This window comes from Haemorhous mexicanus, chromosome 6, assembly GCF_027477595.1.
Source record: "Haemorhous mexicanus isolate bHaeMex1 chromosome 6, bHaeMex1.pri, whole genome shotgun sequence".
NCBI classification, from domain to species: Eukaryota; Metazoa; Chordata; class Aves; order Passeriformes; family Fringillidae; genus Haemorhous; species Haemorhous mexicanus.
Genome location: NC_082346.1, coordinates 35623096 through 35649527, shown reverse-complemented (window position 1 = coordinate 35649527; position 26432 = coordinate 35623096). Strand labels below are relative to the sequence as shown.

General features: G+C 35.8%; 1 protein-coding gene across 4 annotated transcripts in view; it reads right to left on the bottom strand.

Moving 5' to 3' along the window:
* Window positions 1-25769, bottom strand: part of DPH6 (diphthamine biosynthesis 6) — a 220624-nt gene extending 194855 nt beyond the window's left edge. Inside the window, exons 1-3 of one of the 4 annotated variants that reach the window (XM_059849820.1) lie at window positions 25500-25769; window positions 20907-21001; window positions 18443-18636 (exon numbers count right to left, since the gene is read on the bottom strand). In XM_059849820.1, the coding sequence (XP_059705803.1) occupies window positions 18443-18636; window positions 20907-21001; window positions 25500-25522 (312 nt within the window). In that variant the 5' untranslated portion in view covers window positions 25523-25769. Of the gene's footprint in view, window positions 1-18442; window positions 18637-20906; window positions 21002-25499 lie in introns of those variants that run through there. The other 3 variants (XM_059849821.1, XM_059849819.1, XM_059849822.1) reach the window with 3 other exon arrangements.
* Window positions 25770-26432: the final 663 nt, after the last annotated feature.

The window sequence follows — 26432 nt, the reverse complement described above, 5'->3', positions numbered from 1 at the left end:
TTAACATCCCAGCCTCTCTGAGAACCACTGGCACCACTCTTGAGAGCAGGGAATAGATTACTTAGTCTCTTCTAGCAGTCTTGATGCACACAGAAAGGAATCTCCTTTTACTTTTGATTACCAGTAGACACATTCTTAGCTCAGTGTACCATCTATGCCTAATTCTCTGTCTTTCCAGTATAATAATAAATACATACTCCACTATAATTGATTATGCAAGCAGAGATGTGCTCAGGTTATACAATAATAATACAAACTGTTGTAAGTAAGAAATTTGAAAAAGACTTGTGATGTAAACGCTTAAGAACAAATGTAAGTAGAATTCTAATTCATCACTGCACTTTCCCCTTCCACTTCCAGCAGGCTACCTCAGCTATCAACACTACCTTAAAACATTGTTGTAGAACACAGGATGCAAAGATGAGAAAATACAGTAACTTCACGTATAAGAAATCTTGGCTTGTTTCAAATTAGGGGCAAGAACACAAATAAAGCTAATAGGCAGAAGAAGCTGATGTTATAATTTTATGATTCTGTGATTATCATTATTACTTGGTGATAGTAACATAGTAGCACTTCAAGGCTAAAATGCACCTGAGATTTTCCAACACAATAGTTTTTCATTAGAAATGCCAGTGCATTAAAGCCTAAGTGTTTTATAAGAAGCAGTTGGTTTTGGCCAGTTCCCAGTTAAGACAGGAAATTTCTTGCCAGGTTGCTGTCAGTTTACTCTACCAGAGTCTGCATTTTTATGGTCCACAGCCTGTAATACAGTTCCCCAGGCAAAATGCTGTGAACTTAGGAACAGACTTTCCCTATCTGTTTGGTCCCAAACAGACAAGACGGTTCTGCCATGCCCAGCCTGAAGACAGAATTCAGGAAGAGTAGCACAAAACACCCAAAGCCATTTTCTCACAAGAATTACCTGTTCAAGCTCAGGAAGACAGGAAAAAATCCCAATTTTCTGATTTCATTTGTCTTACAGGAAATTTCAGTATCTAATTTTTCTCCATTCTCACCACAAATCTTTGGAAATCTTTTTCCTGCATAATGGAGATTCTGCACTTCTATCAGTCAACTGCAAACCAGTTTCACAACAAAGCATTAATATTACACTTTCTACAAAAATGCTTGGCCAAAACCTGAAGACCTCATTAAGGTTTTACATTTAAAAATGACATCTGAGATGATCTATTCTCACAAGTATTCTAGGCAAAACTGATCCAACTTTTCCATTTTAAAGGAGGCTTGATGCTTCTGAAACAAAATGCAATACTACTTATACCAGAAACAAGACACGTATGAACCAGGTACTAAGACATCACATTCATGTAAAGTCTAATCTACCCTAAACCCAGGTAAAGCTGTAAGTGGAAAGTCTTCAGGAAATGCCAATATACGGAAGCAGCACCACCCCAATCTGGGTTGACAAGACCACACTTTAGGCAATATTACTACAAGGTAGAGAGAATTTGTGTAGCGGAAAGAAAGGGCAGCTTGAGGATCTTCCTTGAGGAAGAAATGTAAAAGGATTTTTAGAAGGAGATTGGAAGTAACAAAAAGGAAAGGCAGATGATAATGTGCCAAAGACATGGCAGAAAAGTAAACCAAAAATATCAACATAGAAATAGCAAAATCAAAAGAGAAATATCAAAGAATAATCAAAGAGAATAATGAAAGTAAAATGTCACAGGATTTTTCTGTCAAAGAGCAACAATTAAAAAATTAGAGAAGAAAACACCTTCTAGGAAATCTTAATATAAAAAAATTTATGGAAGTCCCCAAACACTTAATGTTATCCTAAAATGTGCTCCATCTTGCTTTGTTTTATTAGCTTGCATAAATCGGAAATGTAATTTCAATCTTTTGAAGTTCTGACATCTCATATTGTCAACAGAGACAAGCATCAACTTGCTTACAGACTGGCAGTCCCCTTAAAATCCAAAAGTAAATGTTTGTCTAAATAGAGAGGAGTATTTATTTTTATTTCTTCCAATTGGGTGAAAGTGAGGCTTTCTTTTCTCCAGGAAGATATGTCCTTAGTCACCATAAGAGTACTAAAAAGGGAGCCTGAACACAAAGGCATGGTGAAGAAAGGAGATAGGTTGGAAGGTTCACAATATTTTAGAGAATAAGAAAAAAAATACAGCTTGTTTAGGTGATACCAGAAGATTAAATGCAGGCAAGTGTTTAACAATGGAGTGAGAATGTAAGGACAGGCATTTCAATGTAGGAATAGAGAAAAATATGGAGAAAAAATAGTATCAGGAGAAGGTGTAGACCAGAAAACACTGAGAGGAAATACCAGGAACCCTGCCAAAAAAGAAAACTGTCAACTTAATTGATCTTGAACCTATTCCAAAGGCAGAGAAGAATGGATGATGTAAAGCCATTACTGAGCAAGAAGGAAGAAGAGATGCATGTTAATATTTTACCACTCCACTTCCAAATTCCAACAGCCTCCAAAGTATGCATGACTTTTTAAAACTCCAACATTTATCACAGATCTTCTATTCCCATCCTAGTCCCAAGTAATTATTAAAAAAAAATACAAGAAAATGCAATAAATTTGAAGTTATACACTTAACCACTGTTCATCTGGTCATCTCTTTTTTTCTTTTTTTTTATAGTGACATTTAAAAAAATACAAAACATTAGTTCAGTATTACAGTACAATCCAAACAATATTTTGAGGGGTATTATTACTGTATGTGCTGTTTTAATAGGAAATGGATAGCAAGAAAGATAAAATCACTTATATAGAGCATCAAGGATCTCTTTGGTACCTTGTCTGCATAAATCCATCTGCATTTTCTTTACAATTCAGATTCCACATCTTTAAAAGTGTGTACCAGAGTAAGTTGAATACTGAGTTTTCTGGCATTGTCAATATATAGCTGCATCACAGATAAGACAATGTCTATCTTCCTTTATCATCCCTTCTCACTCAACCCTCAACTGCAGGCCTATTGTTATGGTATTCTCCAAGACTAAGAACAACCTGATAATTTAAATGTAGAAGACAATGTTGCTTGAATCAGAATTTCCCAAATTATGTGTAGCCTAAACTAAAAAAAAAGCATCTTCAGAATGCTTTAGCGATGAACGGTATAGGAATTTTATCTTGTGACTTCTCAGTCATATGGACCTTCTCTAATTGAGATGCTACAATTATTTACTATGGGGTTGCTTTTTTTTAATACAGAAATTGAAGTTTCAGAGGACTGAAGTGTCTAAAATTGCAAATAGTATTTATCATGACCTGTGCCCTTGGTATAAGTGAGTATGGACTGCAGTAAAAAGATCAGAGGAAAAGGAAAATAGCTGTTTAATAAGAGCAGTAATATTTTCTTAATCAAAGAATCTACCAGCCAAGTCACAGTCTCTGAATCTATACTCACACAAACTGAATAATACAAAAAGACAGCTTACAGAGAAAAAAAACCAAAAAGAGCCAGACAGGGACAAGGACATTAGAAATGGTAGAAGTTCAGAGGCATTCACATTCATCAAGGTTTCAGTCACTTTTCCAGTTCTCAGAGCAGACATTTGCGTAATGGGCAAACTGAGCTGACTTAGCCATTTCAAAGTAAGTGTGGTCTTCCTACAAATACTTTTGTCTCTTTTAGCAGAAGGAAAATATTTATATTAGTCTTTCAACCGGAATTGTTATTGTATTGACAAATGTCATTTTTTCAAATGAGAATTGTTCATGGTCTCAACGTATTAAACCAGTGCCTTCTGTTTATACTGCATACTAACACACTGTTCCACTGTAATTGTATACTTGGGAGGAAGAGGTCAAGGATCCCAACCTCATTTCAACTAAGTATCAAAATAACATGAGACTTGCAAGTGTAGCCTCAGTCAAGAGTTTGGAACAAGACACAATTAACAAATTAAGTTGAATGTACTTCACATGTTTTGAATGTCCATACAAACAACAGTGCAACATCCTGTCAAACAAACCAAGCACTGAAACATAACCAAAGTGACCCAAGAGATGGATGAGTCCTACAATTCACTGGAATAAGAAGTTAGGCATTAGACTCTTACCTCATACAGATAGAAATACTCAACTAAGAAAGTGAAAACTTGTATTCCAATTAAGTGTCAACTGAACCTTTCCTGTACAAAGAAACAACAAAAAGCTTGAGGAGAAAACTAAATCTGGATGGATTCTGTGAGCTTTCAGTTTGAGTGGAAAACTGTAAATGAAAATAATTTCCACCCAAAAGGAGTAAAGACAAGTTAAAACCTAATGATCAGCTGCAAGAAAAACTTCTATGTAAAAAAGTCTCAGTTCTTCAATAGAAGTTTTTAAATAGCTTTTTAAAAAAAAATTCAATAAAGGCATAATATATGTATAAAAACTGAAAACATGACTGCTACATTATCAGAAAACTGCAATTTAGATGAAAGAGAGAATGGAGAGTAGGATAAGAAGAAACTTTCCTATGCAATCTTAAATCACTTAAATACAATTTATTCATTTCTTCAGTTAAGGTATTTTACAAACAGGCTGTAATTGTGTTATCCTCTTAGCACATCATGTAGCTCACAGAGTGCTAAGTGGAGCAGAGAAAAAATGTTGACAGACTTCAGAAGAAAGGGAAAGGAAACTTCCCAGGAACGAGGAGCTGAACAATGCTTGCCACATATCAGCATGCCTGTCCAGTGACTGAAAAGAAGCCTGGAAGCAAGAAAGCTCCTGCTTTTGAATTTCCTATATATTAAAGTATCTTATTACTATTTTAACATGATATATTGCTTTGATGAAATACAGAAGTCTAATTATCTGCAACTTCTACAATAAATTTACTATTGTATTAAATTCTTCTGGATTTAACAGGTTTCTGGAGCAACTACCTTTTACTGGAGTGTCGAGAGTTACCATAGAACATGAAATTGGATGCTTTAGCAAAACAGCATGGGTCATAAAGCTCTGAAAACAATTAAAATATACATGGGGAGAAGTAGATTATTTTTTTGTCCAATTGATGATTTCAAATAAGCCCTCTCCTCTCTTTGTGCAGTTAAAAAAAACCAGTATCACTAAAACTCAAAGAAATATTTTCAAGCATTTCTTATATAAATGTTTTATCACTTTTCTTTTTCTTAGCAGATGAAACTGCATATTTTCAAGTTCACAAGATAAGCATTCAGGAAAAAAAACAAAGTATTGACAATTAGAAAGTTTTATACTAGAGAACTTAATTGCCAAAGTCCTCCTAATCCACAAAAGTTAGTTAATGCAATAGCATCTTTCCATTTTGAGAAACAGGGTACTTGATGTCAAGTTATTAAAACCATCTCAGAACTAACAGCACAGATTTAGTATTAAAAAGAAGCTCTAAGTCTCAGGGTAAATCTTCCTTTGAAAGCATTTATTGATCTTTCCTTCACCACACTGTTCACCATTTCTGTAAAGCAATATTTTGAGAATGGTGATGTAAGCAATGAATAAGTCACAATGACAAGTGGGTAATAAATTATGACTGACAGAGTTTCAGAGAACACAGGACTGGTCTCCAAAGGATAAGGGTAATCCTGAAGGTGGCCAAAAGGGTTATTGTAGCACAAAACCACCAAAATTACTGGAAATCTGCAGTGGTCTAAAGAGAGTTAGGGCACATGAAAGAAAAAAAAATAGTGGACCAACTGTAGCGCAATGAAACATGACTATATGAACAAGAAAGTTTAAAAAATTAATCCTAGGAATTATAAAACAACAGTATCTAGCTCCATAAAATCACAAACATCAAAATTTGAACTCAATTTCTACAAAAGATTATATATCTATACAGATTAATCCTGATACATTGGCCAGGGAACACAGAAGTTGAAAAAAGCCGACACAACAAAGCCAGTTAGTTTAATGTACCTCATGGGTGATATATTCTGTAATAAACTGTGCCTTCATGAAATACAATGGTATCACTGTTCTAGACACCATAAGTACACTACCAAGAAAACAAAAAAAGGAGATGTGGATTATACAGAAGACAGCAAAGCAAAATGCCTAAGGAATGTAGAACAAACAGGTCTGTAAGATAATATTTCAAAAGAAAAGTGTGAATTTGTTTTCAGTTCTAACTCTTCAGTATCTACTGTCACTTCACTGTAATTTTATCTATATTTCAGGAGGATATTATCTATATTTCTGGTGGTTATAAAAACAGGCCATCAAGTAACCAAGTAAAGCCTAAATACTAATGTTTTTCTTAATAAGTATTATGTCATCAAAGACTCTCTCTCATGTGATCAAGTTCAAGAGAAAGAATGTCTTAAAAGTAAAATAAAAAAAGTCTTAAAAAGAATACCTTGAAAAAAAAAAAGGAAGTCTTAAAACTTAAATATAATCATAAAGGAATAATAATATGTCCTAGGGTCATAAAAAAAGTCTCATAAATTTCTCCAGCAAGAAAAGTCAATATTTCTTCTGCTATGTCAAATAATGTTCCAATTTAGATTGCAGTATTTGTTTTTCCTCATGTAACTAGTGTTATTGTGTAGGCAACTGTTAACCAAGCAAATTGCAATAGATATTTATTTTATAGATATATAATGTATCAAATATATACCCAACATTCAGTCTTCATATTCTTGGTATTTCAAAATTAAAGAAATACCAAAAATGAAAATTGAGACAATCATCATAAATACCCTCAACTACTCTGCATCACCTTAGATTTTATGAAAGGACATTTGAAATTTATTTAATGATCTTAAGCAAGTTATTTGAAAACAACTACTTTCAACAATAGATTTTCCTTAAACATGTACTCCATAAAAGATTTCAGACACAGATCACATAATCCCAACTTAATGAAAAGAGGCATGGTACTTTAGACAGAGGTAATGATTATAGAATGGGGCAAACTCATCGATATTTTACGTAAAAACATAAAAGTATGTGGACTAAACACGACATTTCCTGTAAGCATCTGCACTGCCTGCTTTGTCACTTCCTTGCCTGGTTTTGGTAAGTTATGTTAGTTCTCAGTAGACAGAAAAGTTGTAATGCATTGCTTCCAGTATTGAAATCGATATTTATCACTATTTTAAATATGCTGAATCTTAATTGGCAAGTTTCATTGCAATAAAACAAACCTTATTCATTTTTCCAGATTGACAACATCTTACCTATCTCAAAGGTCACAGTTTAAAACCTTCTATCACTGCTAACCAGATAACACTTATAACAATTTGTCCATATTTGTTTTCTTAATTAAAGTATTATTTTAATGAAGAATTCATTTTCTCTGTAAAATTCCCACTGACAGACACGTTGTAAGACACGTTTATTTAAAAAGAGTGAACTGTGATGAAGTTTCATTAAAAAAATAAAAATAATCTCAAAGTACCTATTTGAAGTAGAAATTTATATTGCCTTTTTTCCATAATATTAATTTCTATTCTTCCTTCATGAAGTAAACTTCAAAAATTAAACTTTGAAAATTAAAATAAACTTTAAAAATTATCAAAGTCCATGGTTTGGCTACACATGTTTTTAAAAAACCTCACTTGTTTTACCATAAGAATCCTCCGATGAATAAAGAAGCTCATTAACAAAAATGATCTCTACCCTGCCCCAGTATTTAAGAATAACAATAGTTATGCAATTGGTGCAAGAATTAAGCTTGATTCAAAGTTTCTGATAAATTTTGAGTGAAAGAAGGTCATTTTAATCAAATCATATTTTTTGTAAAACTCCTTGACCACATTACTTTTCTGCCAGTAGAATAAGAGTTGCTTTACTCCGTTAACATGGGTAACCTTTCTACTTCTGAAATTTTATTCTATTACTGGATATAATATAGTAAATATGGGATATTTTCTGGATTAGTTAGTGCACATTATGCCATAATAGTTGCTTCCAGTAACATTTCAATATTAAAAAATCTCATGGCAAAAAGTAGTCATATGACTGCAGGCTAGTGATTACCCATAAAATAGAAAAAAATCAAAGCTTCTACACACTACACTTCTGAAGGATCTCACCTCCTAATTTAATACTAAATAAGTCCGCCTCACCATTTATTACCATATCTCAAATATTGCAAGTGGTTTGTGATGTATTATTTACTCCACCAAAATTCTCACCACTTGTTACACACAAAAAAGGGTCTTCAAAAGTAGAAAGCTCATGCACTTATCCATCTACTGTTTGAAACGAAGGCATGTGGTCAATCATGTGCTTTACACAAATCATTACAGATACAGGAATGTTTTGAATAGCCATCTATGGTTACATCATTAACTATAATTTACTGCAATGACTTATGAATTTCATTTCATGGAAGTCCATTAAGAGTGTGTTCTACATGTACATTAACACTCCCCATCATAAAGTAAGCCATTTAACTTTTCACAGAGTGACTTTTATGATGCTGTTACAGAAGCAACTAATTGTAGTTAAAGCATTTATTTTTTAAAAGGTCATTCTTTTTTACTGCGGTTTATAATATTTAAATGGCAGCTCATGGGTGTGAATGTGCATGTATGAGAATGCAGGGATCATGTGTGTTCAATACTGAACCTGTCCAACAAGTTCTGCAGAAAACACAGACTAAAAAGTTATTTGCATATTAAGCGACAATGAGTTAAAAGAGAAATCTAAATTGTAAATGAGTTTTGGAGACAAATCAATGCTAATGAACAACAATTACTTCAGTCACAGTGTGAATTAAAACAACATCATTAATAAAGCTTAGGTGCTCTGCTGGCAAGCATGTCTTTAGTCCCTGGCAGATCATGTAAGATCTAAATTGGGAGAAATAGCTAGCACAAAGGAAGTACATTTAAAATTATTTTGTTTTGAAGCTCCACTTCAAACAAAAGCTTCAGGAAAGCCTACAAAACTCAGAAAATCCCATCCAGTCATTTTAATGACTGCCTTGAATGAATGCCTCATAAAACATCAGATTTGCACTAGATAATGACAGAAGATCTTATAAACCTAGAAGATGAGTCAGAACAGCCTCTTTTGTTCCCTTTCTTGCATATGAAACAGTCAGTGAAAAATCAGAATCTTTCCTTAAGAAAAAAGGGGCTTTTCTTTGAGCTAAAAATAAGTCTAAACATCCTGTTCTTTACCTAAATGCTCAAAACCAGCTGCAGGTAGTAACCATGTAGGGAGAAACTACAGAGGGCACTGTTGTATCAGTTTTTAAGAGTTACAACGGTGATAGGGCCCAAGTACAGAAGATTGTCAGGAAAATAAATAACTGTCTAAAGAAAGAATCCGGAGTTAGGCGAGCATGCAAATGCACTAAACCTAAAACAATAATAAGGCAAAAGCATTGAAGCTGTATTTCTGAAGGAAAATGGACTGAAAGAAAAGTTCATGTAACAGACTGTCAGGCTGATAGGAATACTGCAGTGCACACATTTGGCATTTTCCTTTGTAGTGCTTTCTATGGAAAAGGTAACTAATCATAGTGCCGCCTTATCCTTTGCAAACAGCAACCTATTACTGGAATCCCACTCATAATCAATATGAAAATGAGTGATGAGTGTTATGCAATTCTTCCAAGGGGAGAATTTATCAACAGGAAGAATATCTTCACATTATACAGTCCTTTCATAGTGTAAAAGGCCAGTTCTGTTTTATTCCTTTTCATGACACTTACAAATCAATCATTTATATTTTGAAAGCAGTAACATTGATGCAATATAAACCAAATTCAATCACACCCTTTCCAGAAGAAGTACCTTTAAATATACCGATCAAAACCAGCAAGTGTCCAGCTGAAAATAATGTAGCCCTGAAATTGCTGTATGCTTGACATTCATATGAAAGGGGAAAGTATGTTAAATAAGTCAGTGTAAATACCTTAGTAAATCTATGCAAAATTATTTTTATACAATAAATGGGCTTTAGAGATACAAATATTTATGAAAACAAATTTGATAAATGTTTTACTGTTAGTTTCCATGAAAGTCTGCCTTTGATCTTATTTTATTAGAAATAACCCCAATTAAATTTTTTAATGTAATAAATTTTGAAAGGTATTTCAGCACGGCCTAATGAGAATTGCAAATAATATAAAACAGCCAGCTACAGAACAGTACAGAAAAATTAACATTTTTTACATTTTTCATTTTTATATTTTAAAAGCACTATTAAGATGTGAATTATGAAACAGAAGTACTGAAATAAGATATGGATAGTATCAGTCATTTAATGAGACTTCAGAGAAGAAAGGTGTTACTTTTTTCTCACATTATGGTGGCAAAACCCACAAGCAGCATGTTTTGCAGTACCACAGCAAAAAAACATGGGACTTTTCTGAACACTGTCTCAAAGTCACATTTAAAGAGTACTACACAGAAGGTAATTTGAAATTAAGTTAGGCAATGATTTTGTAATAAACCAAAGAATAAACACTAACAGAAAAGATGCTCAAGCAAATAAAACATATCAGAAAATTGTCTAAAGCTATGTGAATGAGTGAGCAAAACAAACAAAATCAAAACCACAGACGGTGCCTGTGGATACTCACTCACATCCACATCCATAAGAACTGTGATGGTAACTGTGAAAGAATTGTGTCTCTAAGCATGCAAAGACAGATGTACTACACGAAAGGAAACTGCCACAGAAAATGAAAACCTACTTTTTTTTAGAAATTGCAAAAGCAGACAACATAAATATATTGACTAAGCAAGACCTCAGTTCCCTCACAGACACTGAGACCTAGAATTTCTAAGTGATTTCAGTAATTGCTTCAAGCAACTTATTAACAGAAGATAAAACAAAAACTAATGTTCATGTCAGAAATGGGTTTCATTGAGGTTTTGCTATTTCTGCCTTCCAGACAGGCACTGTATGTGCAATGCTAAGTGGAAAAGTTTGCAAAATTTCAAATTCATATATGTTGTCTTTTGCCTAATTCTGTTCCTTAACCAGAATTATTTTAAAATTGCTTAACATTCCACCAGTCTAGTAATCTCTTTTCATCAGCATTGTTTCTGGCAAAGTTCTGCTAAAAAAAAGTTTCCTCTTATTTTATTGTCTCCAGCTGTTGATAAAAAGTTCACTAGTATTACTTTTATACACCTTTTTAAAGTGTATATGATTGCAGGCAGACAGGCAGTTTGCACACGTAAAAAACCTAACAGTTTGTTAGATACAGAGTGTTGATAAAAGAAATGCATAAATGTCTATTAACCTACTATATATACTCTATGACACTAGGTGAAGTTCTCAAGGCATAAAACATGCTCCTTCTATGTAAAACTTTACTGCATTTCAAGGCAGAAATTTGCAGTGCATTCCCAGAGACATACAGTTGGATACAAACGGGGCTGCTTCGGAGACTGTTGCATCTATGCACATCACTTAAATACAATTGAAACGATGAAAAAAGTTTTGATAATGTTTACAAAATTGACTTAAACATCTTAATGCATTTTTCCATTTAACGACAATAATGAATGCCAAAATGTTACTAGATAACTCTCTAAATATTCAAGATATTTAACAAGATATTTAAGGTTTCTTTCTCCCCATGCAATGAAACACATTAAAACCAATTTTACTATCGTAATTTATTCAAAGCTTGATTATGAGCAATAGCTGCGAGAAGAAATACAGCATTGTTGATCCATATACAAGCATTTCATTTAACTGCATTGGATAATAGATGTGCTCCTAAAGGAGTATAAAAGCAAAGTGATTAGAAGTCATTACTGTTAATTAGCATTCACTTTACATTTATAGGGATGAACCTTTTCTGTGTTGAACAAATGGAAAGCTTTTATCCGAAAGTCTATCAAACCTGGTCAAGGTAGGCACTGAAATAAATGTCAGTGACCAGTAAGTTGAATGCAAAACAATAACAAAGAAAGCAAAACAAAATCTAAGGATGTATCATCATCCAATTAGTGAGATTCAGTTTTTAAACAGGAAAAGGTCTGAAGGGAATGAGCAAAACTGGAAACTCATACTTCACATTCTGCAATCTCACTGATAAAAGGAGGAAATGTGTGTTTATCAAACTTGCTGTGAGTGCACGGTTCATTTGGCGTCCTGTAAACAATGCCTGGCTGCCCATTTCCAAATGCATGTGAAAATCTTGCAACCCAGAACATCATATTCAGCAGGCAAGGTCACACTAGAGATGCCCTGGAAATGGGAAATTAGGAAAACCTGGCAATCAGAGGTTTCAAGCTGACCAGAACAAGCCCTCAGGGTTGCTTACCATCTTTCACCACCAGCCTGACTGTCTCTGCTTATTCAGTATTAACACAACAAGACAGGGAGTGAGTGGAAACAACTCCACGCACCTAACAGGGAGAAATAGAGTGACTTTTTTGTTTACATAAAGCTCAACATTTCTCACAGTAAGAAACTACCACAAAGACATTGCCGAAGATCCCCCTCTTAATAAAAAAAAAAAAAAAAAAAAAAAAAAAAAAAAAAAAAAAAAAAAAAAAAAAAATTAAAATCCTGACACTGCCTGAACTGGTCAGATGACACACACAGAATTTCAGGCATCCTATTGATTAAAAAAATTTCTTTGTTCCCATCTCCTTTTAAAATTCATACAAACCCCCCCCAACAACTAAATATACCCTGTGTTTTGAATGAAACAAGACACATAATTATTTTTACACTGCTTAAATCACTCCCAACTATGCAATTACTTCTTACCCTCTTCCCTTCATTCACACTTTTATTCACTGCTAATGACAACAGTCATTCCCGAGGTGGAGGAAACTGTGGAATGCCAATCCAGAATTAATTAAAAGAAAAAATAACATGATCAAAAATTTGTAATCATTTAACACAATGAGGGTAAAAGGACAATCCAAATCCTTGCAGATAAAAATTTACTCATAATAAAAGGTGAAGGAACCAAGTCTATGAAAAAACACAGCAAATATTTTCTCCCTCAAAAAAAATCTTATTTTATCAAGAAGCACATTTATTTATATCTTGTCAGTGTAGGCAACCACTTCATACAATTTCTAAAAGTTCCCATTTAACTTGAATGTTTAAAGACAGAAAGAACTGTGCTAGGAGATGTGGTCTCCAAATGTTCATTAAATCTACACAACTACTAAAGGGCCCAATCCATAACTTCCATTGTTTTATCTATCACGGTTTCCTTCAACTGGGCATTGAAGATCTTTTAACAATTTTTTTTCAATACTTATGGTATAATTTCATTTGCCATACAAAAATTCTGTATTTGAACTGTTGAATTAGATAAGATAATCTATCAATATATTAAGGGCACAGTAATTTGCAATAATCACAATGTAGGCAACAAAATTTATGGAGAAGTGATTGTTTTGGAAATTCAGCATAAAGAAAACTACCTCTTTGTATAATTTTTATTTCTCCAAAATATTGAGAAATACAACTCCAAGGTATTAATCCATGTATCTACAGACCATTCAAATCATAACAGGGAAAATTTTCTTCAATGAAAACATGGGAGATTACTAAAACAGAACTCTTCTGCACGCCTCTGAACTCTGCGATTCCCTAAGTGAGAGGGGAAAACCACTTGCTTTGTCTGAACTCATAAACTACAAAAGTAATTTGTTGAAGAGCATGCTGAGGACCTCAGATTACAGATTCTTCAAGTCAATCAGGATTCTACAACTAATAATTATTTGGCCTCCTTAAGACTCCTAAGAAATTCTGCAAACCTTATTTGTATGAGTTAAGAGTAACTACAAGTCTTCATCATGTACATACTACAACTGAAGCCATATATACCAGACATCTAAAAATCAAGTGATTATTCCTATATACTTTACAGTTTCTTTTATATGTGTCTTGTAACAGAGGACAATGAAGCAATGCTGTGACAGATTACTGTACTACATTTATCCATGTATTTTTCCTGGTAGGAGCACCTAAATCTTTGTGCAAAAGTCACAGAAAGTCAGCAATCACACTGAATCTGAGAACTCATTTTACCCATTGGCCACAGCAGCTGAATTCTGGAGAAGGGTAAAAGAAAGACCATTTCCTTAGCATGGAAGACTATTAGCAATATCAAGGAACTGAAAGTTTTAGGTTCCATGATGGAATTAATCCCTATCTGAAGGCCACAAATAACCTTATATTCCATCCATTCATCTCAAACCCTGAAGAACTTTTCCTGAAGAAATCTCAGGGAGTTCCACTGAATACTGATAGGACCTAAGTTACTTCTATTCCATCTGAACTCACACAGCTCAAGTACTTTGTCTGAGATGAAATATCTTAAGTGACATCTAAAATGGCATTGCTATTGCAATTTTAACTCAGATGGCAACACTTTCTGTCTTCACTAAACATCAGACTTGGACCATTTAAAAAAATCATGATCCTGTTCTTAAAAAGTAATTATTAAATACAGGAGTTACATTGTATTATTAAACTCTCTATTTCTGTAACTAAAAAATGTTACTCATTCTAAGTGACTGACTGTTGTAAGATCACTGTTTCAAAATGCAACCATATTTTAGAAAATAAATCTCCTTTCCTTCCATTCTACATCACTGATGAAATGAAACAGTGCCACAACCAAAGGCTGCTATTATTCAAATGTTTCAAACATCATATATATCCAACATTAATATTTATTTTTCAGCAGATGATCAATGGATGATTTCATAATTAATATTGCTTCAGTCCTGAGAGCCAATATATAGATTTATTTCAAGTGAACTCCATATTTTTTGAAAGCTTGCGGGTTCTAAATCCACAAAGAGCACAACAAAAAGACTCTGACAGAAATAACATGTTAAAACTCAAAATCCAGTAAAAATCCATTTGCATTATTTATAATAAACATGGGTAAATATAAAACCACCACAAAAATTATCAATTTTTAAAATGCTGATTAAAAGAAAGCAATTAAGCATGTCATCAAAAATTTGAAAAAGAGGAGCTAGAAGAAAGACATTTTTACCAAGTTCAAGAATTCTACAAATTAGGAAACTTACCAAACAAAGGCAAAGACTTATGGAGTAGATAAGGCAAAGGATTTGTAAGAGAACAGAACTGTCTACTGAAGATAAAGTATCTTGTATTGGTCTGTTTAGTCTGGAAGCTGCTACAACCATTGCCCTAAACAAAAGTTAGGCCATAGTTCCATGAGATACAGAAAACAACCCAACACTCAACTCATCTAATACCTCTTGTGTATGTGCTTGCATGAAGCATCACTGTATTACTTGAACAAGACCATAACTACTTTGAAAAGGGGACAGAACAGTTAAATATTGCCTCAATAGAAATGTCCTACGAAAGTTTCACAAAAATGCCTTAATGCTCCCGTCTTTCTTGCCACTAGAGAAAAAGAAATACAGATTCTCACCACATTTCAAAGACAGTGCCATTATAAAACCCCTAAAAGATAATTCAGGTAACTAAGAAACTCTAGTGCTTACAGGCTTGGCTAGGAAAATTTCCAATACGGACAGTAACAAACATGGACAAACAAGGATATCAGTAATCCCTATTCAGTAACATTGAGAGGAGAATAAATTATTCTTTAGAGTTCAGGAGTTACATGTCTCATGAAATAAATAGTGTACTATTAGGTGGAGACTGCATAGTAAGATATATTTAGACATCATATAAGTACTTGGATATGTTTCACAATATGTACTGAATACAGAATCTAAAACATGGCATTAGGCAACTAAAAAATAAATATAAAATTCCTTTATACCTATCAATCATCTGGGTTTGTGACAATAAAATTAATAGGTTCACAGTCAATGACAGTCAGTATCACTCACTGAGTCACATGAACTAGAACAGGACTGTTGTCCTGGGTTTTGCAGAACTGTGAGGGAATATTTAACTCTTTAGAAATCTTGTTCTCATAGCACTGTTTTTAAAAACATTGCATACTTCCAAATTCATACAGTTTTTTTAAAGTGTTTTGTTTTAATTTTTTACTAAACAAGTACTTGCACTAAAAGTGTTCTTTGCCAATGGAAAGTAAGGTACACTATGTGATTTTGATTTAGACACCTTTCCTGTAGTCCTGGCCCCAAACCATTTACTGTAAAAAAGAGCTATGTTGTTTGACCAGTGTTTTAAAATTACAGTCACTCAAAGATGGTTTTGACAAGGCTTCCACAGAATTCATCCCCTCCCTTCAAGAGAATGCAAATTGACTTCTCTGTTTAAAACTATTAACATCTGGGGAAAAAAAATCCAAAGCAAAATCCTCAGTGATTAAGACTTAAATGGTAAAGCCACTAAATAGCAGTTATTAAAAAATGTGACAAAATAAAACCAGAAACCTTTCAAAGTTACTGCTAACACAGGAAAAAAAAAAAAGTTAGTAGTCTTCTTAAAACTAAAATATCACAGTTGCTGTAGTTTATACGTTTATAAGTATAACTCCTCATAATTTTGCAATTATTCATCAAAATATGCAAGACACTTACTGAAACTTTTGTATCAGAATTCCATAGCTAGGTTGTATTGTAAAGACATCATTATACAAGTGTAACATAAAGACAGTGTATTAATATTTATAACTTGATGATATCATATTGTGGGTTTAATATTTCTATATAGGAAATAAATAGTTATTTAGTTCCAGACAACATGATAACATCTCTTTCAACTATAGTTATAATTATCATGTACAAACTTCCAAAGCAGAAGTTGTCAAGATTTAATACTAGCATTAATTTATGTCAGGGATCCATTCCTCCAAAGACAGCAAGAACTGTAGAGGAAGTATCATCTTAATTGCCACTAATTTGCCCGTTTTTAATTAAATTGATCAGTAATTTATTACCTTACCCAGCAGCAGAAAGCTGTTAGCATGCAGCTTTAAGAGACAGTAGATATCAGTCCTTCTAATTTCTAATACTATCGTGGTTCAAAAATAATTTAAAACTGCTGTATCATATTTCTTTCGATTCCTGTATTGCAAGATATGCACATTCCATTTAAAACCTCTGTGAAGCACTCTAGAGCATAATCATAGAATCATTTAGGTTGCAAAATGCCTTGAAATCATGAAGTCCAACCATTAGCCTAACACTGCCAAGTCCACCACTAAACCATGTCTCTAGGCACCCAGTCCACACAACTTTTAAACGCCTCCAGGGCACTTCCCCAAGCAGCCTGTTACAATGCTTGATACCCCTTTCAGTAAAGAAATGTTTCTAATATCCAACCTAAGCCTCCCCAGCACAACTAGAGGCTGTACCGCCTACATGAACTATTCTGCTCTGCAGTCTCATACTCCAACACAGGTCTATGATCTTGATTTTACATTAGAAGAAAAGAATCCTTGCCAAAAATATTTACAAGATGCAACATTTGACTCCAAGATGGGTCAGGAAGTACTCTGCACTCAAACCACATTCTTAGGTCTTATCTGCAATTTGATTTTTTTTTTTAACTGAATACAGAATAAAGCCTGAAGTATTTAGGTTCATGAATCTCAATTAAGATTTTAATGAAGGAAAGCGAGCTAGAAAATGTTCAATACTGACATGAAGACTACAAACATCTTTATCTGAACTTTCATTAAGTAGTCCATACCAGTTTGATCAATAAAATCACATATTTACTTTCTTTAAAATAGCAGTTATGATTTTCTCAACGGTGTATTGGTTTTAGTACTGCGCACTGCAGTAATCAACACAATTAGCTGGAATGGACAAAGCATCTTCACACAAACATGGTAAAAAACCTCTAGAGTCAACAGGGGGTTTTCTATTTTTTTCAATGAGGTCTGATTTAGTATTGGTAGAAATAAAGTACTTTATCAAAGATTTTGAAAAAGACCAGAGAATAAATTTTAAGTGGTTCAGAAAGTGGGCTCATTGTCTCTCTTTAATTCATTTTATAGATAAAAAGGATTGATATATGTCATTGTTACTGCGTCATATATTATAATATAATCACAGGTCTACCAGAATCAAAACTACCATTGTGAAATACTCGGTAATACTTGGAGAATGACATGCAACATACAAACAAATAACAGATTCTGGTTTACACATCATAAGTGTACTCAAATGGAAATCTCTAGACCTTAATTCCCACACATTCCTAAATGTATAAAATCCAAAAGATCTCTCATTGCAGTAATCAAATGATACATTATTACAAGTGCAAAATAAGATAAATATTCTATTTATAGATGATTGTCACAATTATGTTTTTTGCTGTATATGCCAAGCTCCAGTTACAGGTGTTTTCATTAAATAGGAAAAATGTTTTGGCTTGAAATGAGGATTAATAAGTGTGACTTACATTGGGGGAAAAGGAATATAGTTACACCACATATTTACAGAGCAAAGAAGAAGAAAGGAATAGAAATAAAACCTGTAAAAGTTTTCCATTTTTTCTTAAAGTTTTCCTTACATACCTAAGAGGATCATTTACTTAAATTCATAAATGAATTAATATAATTATCCCTAACTATATAATTGCTTTCAATCAGCATACCTTAACAAGTTTCATGAGCTGGTAAAGGTCTTCAACCTCATCTTCCTGGCATGCAGTATACACTCTTCCAGTATTTACACTGGTACCTTTTATAAAACCACGATAGAGTGGCAAATCCAATGCATCAGCATATAGTTCAATGGCATGGTGTCCTACTGTCTGATACATATAGCTGTCCAATTCATCAGTCTGCCCTGCCACAATTAAGAAACAACCATATTAGGTACATTGTTGCAAAAATTACAGATAATCACAATACTACAAAGCACTGAGAAAATCTAAATGTTAATATTTTTCAGTTCACAAACAGATGTTTGGTGACAACACCACTATAAACATGGAAAGAAAAAAAAATAGATTTCCCCACCCAACAGACGTATGGAGAGGAAGACATCTGTCACAAACATGCTGCCTATTTGCAAATTGTGGTGCCTTTCCTTCTTCCTGCCTTATCCAAAAAATCTCCTATCGATTCAATTCTCCTTGCATTCACAGGGTAATTTTAATAGGAACACAGGACAAAGGCACAAACTCAGATGTATTTCAACACTCAGATCAAGAAATTTGTAATGCATTGCAACACTGAGAACAAGCTATAGGTTGCCAAAATTTACAAAAACTTTACTGTTAAAATTGTTATGGTCATCACAAAAGGAGACTATCTCTGCTTAGGTAGAATAAAAGCAGACCACTATAATGTTTTGACACTGTTTAATAAGCAAAAAGCTTATTTCCTTAACCATGAGAAAAAAATTAACCAAATTTTCTTACAAGCAGTTTGTAGCCAGCAGATAAGGAAAAAGCAGCTAAAAATGCAAGTATCACTAATGAGAATTACATCTCAAACTATACAATAAATAATTTACACAATTTTTTTAGATAATATTTCTAACAGATTGATAAAATAATAAGTTATTGTTGGCGAAATCTCCACTTTATTACAAGCTTATTACAGTTCACTGTTTTAATGCTAATTTGTAACTCTGGTGCTTTGCAGAATTTACAAGGAGACATAAGCATTTCTGCTGTCTACCTGTGTAGCACATCTTGCAAAGAAGAAGGTCTGTAACTGACCAAGATAACTAATTTGTGATGTAACAATTAGGTCAGTCACCTTTGATGCCACACAACAGATACGGCTCTCCACAAAACAGGCATATTCAAACCCCCAGTCACAACTAACCAACCTAGGCCAGAAGAGTAGACTTAAAGGAAAATTCACTGATTTCCACATCCATGAACATGACAAGGTCTTTAAGTGATATTCTTCTTAGAATACACAGTTTCTTTATTAATTGAGACTCTCCAGGCAACAGTGGTACAAGATAAAATAAAAAGAATGGCGTAGAATCCACTACTGCCTGAAGCACCTCAATTAACTTTCTATAAAATTTCCAACTACACACTTAAAGAGAGTATTTTATGATTTTAATGATAATATTCTACATTTCTGATGAGGATAAATTAGTTTGAAGACAACATATTTCAACAAGATTAGAGATTATTATGTCCTAGCTACCCAGAAAATAAATTTTTCCTATACTCTCCTAGCATTTGCCAGTTCTGCCCATGACTCATTTGTGAAGGCAGCTCCCTTTTTCCTTCCCTTTCTGTGTACCCTCCTACTGTACAGTTACCAAATACCATACTTAATTGCTGAACATATGTTGAACAGTGAACCTAGTTAACATACTTTTATACTTTCGCATTCTCCCCTACCAACTGGAAACAACTCACTTGCTTTTCCGGTCTCACTTCAATTTGCGCTTGAGTCCAATATACAAATACTTAACTCACCCTCTGACCTCATATTGACTACCTGAGTTTCTCACATCCTTTTTCATAGAAATAAAGTGAAGCCCATGAGGAACTGATCAAAAAAATCATTCCAGCCTTAAAGGAAGGAAAAAAGCAGGAAAAATACGTGTATCAAGGTCAATTTCAACCCACATCAGTTCTTCAATGCAGTCCACAGACGCTGGGTTAGAATTATGGAGAAAGACACACAAAGATAAAAATGGATGAGCAGCAGCACAATGGCACATTTTTGGCAGCTGGAACGGTTTACAGCATTTAGTTTAGCACCAGTTTAGAGTATTTCTAGAAGTACAGTGCTAGTTTTGGTTGATGACATAATCTATCAACTTTCAGCATTTGTGCTACTGACCTCACACAACCTCTTTGTTTACTTCCAGGATATCAATATTCTCATTTTCAAATTGTGTAAGCCTTTTTTTAATTGATCTTCTCTTCTTGTGGGCTTTTTTTTTCCTTTTAGGAAAAATACACTTAATACATCTTCATAGCATTTTCTTTTAGATACCTGTTTCAGGTTTCCATACTGGCCTTCAGTGTGCAAAACCAGACAAAAACACATATAGGAACTTAATTCAGGCACGGTTGTGATTCTGTTGTTTCTAATCTATTTTTTAAAAAATTCCTGTAAGAAATGTGGCTTTCATACCTGTATTTTCAGCAGGTCTTAAATTGGCTAGAGCAACAATCTGATGTCCAGCAGCAACACACTGCATCATATTGTAACAACTGTCCTTCCCACCACTGCAAGGAAAAGAAAATAGTGGCAATTAAAAGTACTGATAAAAGTTTTAGTCCCTTATAACTTTTAACTAACTGTTCAAAAATAAGGATTATCAGAGCTGTTTATAAAGTTTTGAAATATGAAGAGCTGTAGAATAGTAACAGTAGAAGAAGAAATATTTCACCATACATTTACTACACCTGTATAGTGCCTAAATACAGTAACCATAAAGCACATAAAGAGTTTTGTATCTTACTATTAATCTGAGAGGTTACATGAAGAACCCCTGACACTGGAATCTCCTCAAAGACTGTCTTTTATTCCAGAGACGAATTACTCTGTACTCATTACTAGTTAATTTGGATCAAAACCCAAAAATCTGCTCCACTGAGTCGCCAGCATTAGTAATCCTTTTAAACTGGGTCTGTCATACAGAGGTGATGCCTAGGGACACATTTTAGTGGTGGACTTGGCAGTGTTAGATTGATGGCTGGACTCAATATCTTAGAGGTCTTCTCTAACTTCATTGATGCTATGTCAGGAATAACATTTCTCCTTCATGGGACATGTTGCCTTAGAGGTCTTCTCTAACTTCATTGATGCTATGTCAGGAATAACATTTCTCCTTCATGGGACATGTTGCCGAAACCTTCAATATTTTGAACATACTTGCCATTCTCAAAAACTTTTATTATTATAGGCAGTAGTTTCACTTGACACTGCATAGAACATATGAATTTTTTACCGTATTTTGCTGCAAATAAAAATGATTAATGCTAGTAAAAAATATAAAAGGAAACATAACCATACTCTTGTTTGAGGACAAAAGATAATAAATACTCCAACACAGAGAATACAATTAATTTTGACATTCATTCAAGATCTACAGGAACCTTTTCTGCTACCAGTGAGGAAAGAATTCTGTTCTCTTGATGTAACTGAAAAAGTATCTCTATGGATTTTAATCAATAGAAAAAGAAATATTACAATCTATAGTAAAAGTGCTCTAGAATACACACTGCTTAAAAGAACCATGTTCAGACTCTTGGCCTTCAAAGTACAACTGCAAGTGGAGATTCCATGCAGCTTCTTTAAATGCCAAGGCACAAAAACCATGCAGGAACAGCAAAAGAGATGTATACAAGCTCTGTAAAACTGCATTTTGTTTTAGAATCACTAAGACATGCACAGGAGAACATATAGTACAAGCAGTCCTTGCTACAATTAACTGTTGTGCTCCTTGTGGTCACACTATTGCTATTTCTGCCTGAAAGGGAGTCAGAGCAAGATGGGGCTTGGCCTCTTGAAAGGCCAGAAAACAAGTGAAGAACAAGAGGAAATGGTCTCAAGCTGCACCAGGGGAGGTCCAAGTTGAACATCAGGAAGAATTTCTTCATGGGAAGGGTTGTCAAGCATTTGAATGGGCTGCCCAGGGAGGTGGTGCAGCCTGGAGATGTACAACAAAATGTACGTTGACTGGACATGGCACTTGGTGCTATGGCCTAATTGACAAGTGGTGATCGGTTAAATGCTGGACTTGATAATCTTGGAGGTCTTTTCCAAACTAAATGATTATGTGATTTTGAAACAAACTTCTTCAGAATTTCCAGCTTTAAGCTCTCTCTTTTATCTATCCCTCTACACAAAAGCTTGAAAGTGCCCTAGAGGAATGTAACCCTTTAGCCAGTCCCCTCAATCTCTGCTTTTATCTATGCAAAAATTCTGTATGCTGTCTTGAATTTGTTGTGTAATTCAAACCCGAAGTAGAAATGGTGTAAAACATGGTATCCTTTTGTACTTAACAGATTTTCACAAAGAAGTTGCTTCTGTTTCAGTGCTAAAAAGTAAATATAAATATAAAAGAATCCTACTTGAAGGGTCCATCTCTACTTAACATTCTTCTAATGCATACTGGCAACTTTCTTCTAACCTATATACGGACACAAAAAAAATTTAAAATCATTCATTACTTTTGGACACCATTCTTGATAGCTCGAAAATGTAGACAGAATTCTCTTAATAATTTGAACTTCCAGGCTTAACAGAGTAATGAGACAAAGACTTTTCTTTCTGAATGACTTTATGCTAAAAAATAAAAGTCTCCCACTAGTTCTGATTTCAGCTAAAACAGCACTTCAGAAAAATAATTGTATGACAATAGATAACTGCCTATGCTGTTAACAGCATTTTAATATTTTTTAAAAAATTGAAATAAAAAATGAAAATGTCACTGGAATAAATCTACTCATCCTTTCAATTAATTTATGTATATATATATATTTATATATACACATAAAGACATTTTAAGATGGATATTGATATCCATATTGCTTACATTCAACCACCAGTTAGTAGATGGAAATCTGTGCTTACTGAATCACATGCTACTGTCCTGTTATTTATTCTCTGTATTATTTACCATAGGCCTAAAAACTACCAGTACCAAGAAACAAACGACATGGTGCCCACCCACAAGATCTTCCAAACTAAATGTAAAGTACAGTATGGTTAAGACCAACGACACCAGACAGCCCATGCCCATGGGAGGACGGTGAACTCAGAACAGTCCACAGAAAGGAGATGAAGACAAGTACTGAGTTAGCCTGGGGACCACTCTCAATTCCCAGCACAGAAAAAAAACACAAGGCCTTTTTGTAGAAAGCTCCAAAGTGAGGCCAGTCAGGGTTCTCCAAGTATGTTAACAGGCAGGCTTACAAACAAAATACCAGAAGAAAAAAAGCCCTGGATAACTGTGAAGATATGAACCTATAAAGGACTTCTAAGCAAAATTCCTTTCTATAGACAAGTATCTTACAGTTAAGAAAATTGTAGAAGAATTTTAAAGAGTTGAAAAACATCATATTTCAGGTTGAAGACTGGCTTTAAAATGTCGATAATTTAGCACAAAACAAAATGCAGAGTCTACCCCATAAATACCACCTTAAAACAAGACTATCAACTTTTAGTGTGGCCAACATTCTACAAGGAAAAAAAAACAGGTTAAAGTACTTTCATACATAATCCTGACCTTTGCAAAAGAAGCACTTTTCAAATACTTTTTCCCCCTCTGATCTTTGGCTAGCTCTGTTACAAAGACTTCAGACACTTTGATGTCTCTTTAAAACTCTTCTTAAAACTATTACTGAAACTAAATCCATCCTTGTAAAATAGACCATTAAAATAGCAATTGTGTTAGAAACCTGTTTATAGGATTTTATTCCATCCTGCCTTTTAACACATTCCTCTGCTTTGAGAATATCAAAGTAAATAATCCTGAAAGATAACGACTTATCTATAAAATAAAATAAAAAAATTTGAAGCTGATTTTCTCTACACCATATTTGTGCAAATCTAGAAAAACAGACAACATTTCCTGTATTTTCTCCTTTGCATGAGGTTTGGAATGATTTGCAGTTGTTGTGGCCAAACCTCAGTTTCAACAAGGTTTGATATTAGACATTCCCTGAAGAATTTAATACATTAAATGTTTTGGCTTAAGTAAATAGCTACTGCACCCAAAAATAAAAATACACAGCTCACATCTGCACAATTCTTTTCCACTTAGAGGCTTCCTAGCCAGTTCTTTTTTAATTAAATCTTGTTTCTTCAAGAAAAACACATATGTGTCATTAGAAAATGTTTGTTAAAAAAAAAAAACAACAAAACCAAACAAGAATTGCAGAAACTAACAAAGAAACTTACAAAAAACATGGGACAGAGAAGGGGGTTTGGGGGAAGATGGCAAGCACAGCAACCCTTGACACGTCTGTGTCCAACTCCAACGACTGAAACGAGCTAGATTCATCATTTTAAAACTGGCAAAATTTAATCTCTCGCAAAAAAACACACTACAAAAACCTATCATTAAGAGTTGAGCAAATCAACCCTGAAAGAGCTTAAGATACTTGGAAAGCAAAAGCACCTGGATATTGAACTGCAATTGAGCAGAACCCTCTTTTTAGAGCAGGACATGCGGCCCCCGCTCGGCGCCCCCGGCGAAGGCGCTGCCGGCGGCCCGAGCGGCTCCGGCTCTCGCCTCGCTGCAGACGAAGAACCCGGGACACCGGGATATCGGAGAGCAAGCGACTGGGGGAAATAACTGTAGGTCTTGTTTTGGCTGGGGGGGTGCGGGTGTGTTGGTTGGTTGTGGGGATGTTTGGTTTGGTTTTTGCTTAATTTTAAAAATACACCGGTTATTCTTGAATTCCGCCGTAACGCGGGAATTCTTCCCAGTCTCTACGCGCAGGCAGGGACCGGCCCGCCGCCGCACTCGCAGGCGGCCACTCCAGGGGCCACAGGGAGAGCCAACAGCCGCCTGCGAACGAGTCGCCAAGCCAAGGGAAGGGAGACAGCAGGAAACGCATGGGCGGGAAGGCCGAGCGGAAAGGGCCGGGCGGGTCTCCCGGGTGGCGCTGGGTGGAGCGCGACCCCCGGGCGGGCAGGGCTTCTGCCCGAGCCTTCTCTCCGCCTGCGAGACGCCCCTCGCTCGCTCACATAGGCGCTCCGTCAGCGCATTACCTGATCAAAGCCACTACTCTCATGTTGCTCGCAGGCCGGGGGCGGTAACACTGACAGGGAGGTGGGCGACAGCCGGCAAGCGCAGCGGGGAAGGAGCCCGGTCGCACAGCCACCCTGGGCTGCGCACGCTGCCGGCACCTCCGTTGCTACCGCTACCGCTTGGCCGCCTCCTCTACCGGGCCCTCCTCCCGGGGCAGGCCGGCAGACTGCCTGCACAGACCGAGGCTCGGCGAGCCGCTGGCCCCCCGTGGCCGGGGAGGTGCGCTGCCTCCGCCGCGGGCCTGCGCGCCGGACTGGGCGGTGCGGCCCTGGCGCGGCCCGGGGGCGGGCGGGAGGAGGGCGCGGCCGCGGAGGCAGAGCGCCGGGCGCCTATGGAGGGCAGGGCGGCCGCGCTGGCAGGCCCGGCCCGCCCGTGTGAGGGCATCGCCCTCCTGCCGCTTCCCCCGCGCCTGCCTATTGCCTTGTGTCATTCATGGGAGAACCGCGGACCTGGTCCAAGTGACTGCTGCCTAGGGAGCAGGGCCGACCGAGGGGGCCACCCCCTCCCCTCGGGGTGCCCGGCGCGGGACTGTAGGGCATAGTCGCAACTCCAGCGCGGCCCGGGGCAGGGAGGCCAGCAGGGCCCGCTGGGAGGGCAGGAGTTGCTGCGGGGCTGTACAAGTCGCCGCGGACCAGTGACTGCGGCAGCGGGGAGGTTGGAACAGCAGAACTGACCAGGCTGCCTCGCTGCTCTCCGCTCGCAGGCGAGCACAAAATGTCCATCTGCATCCTCAGCTTCAGCTGCTCCAGACAGAAAATCGGGTCTCCTCCTCTGATCCCTGTTCTGGGCCAGTTTTCTGACCAATCCTGCCATGGCGCACATGACAGACACCCCTGTAGGTTTGCAAGCTAAGTCACAAGCTTACCCAGGTGCCCAGTCTTTCGACACCTGAC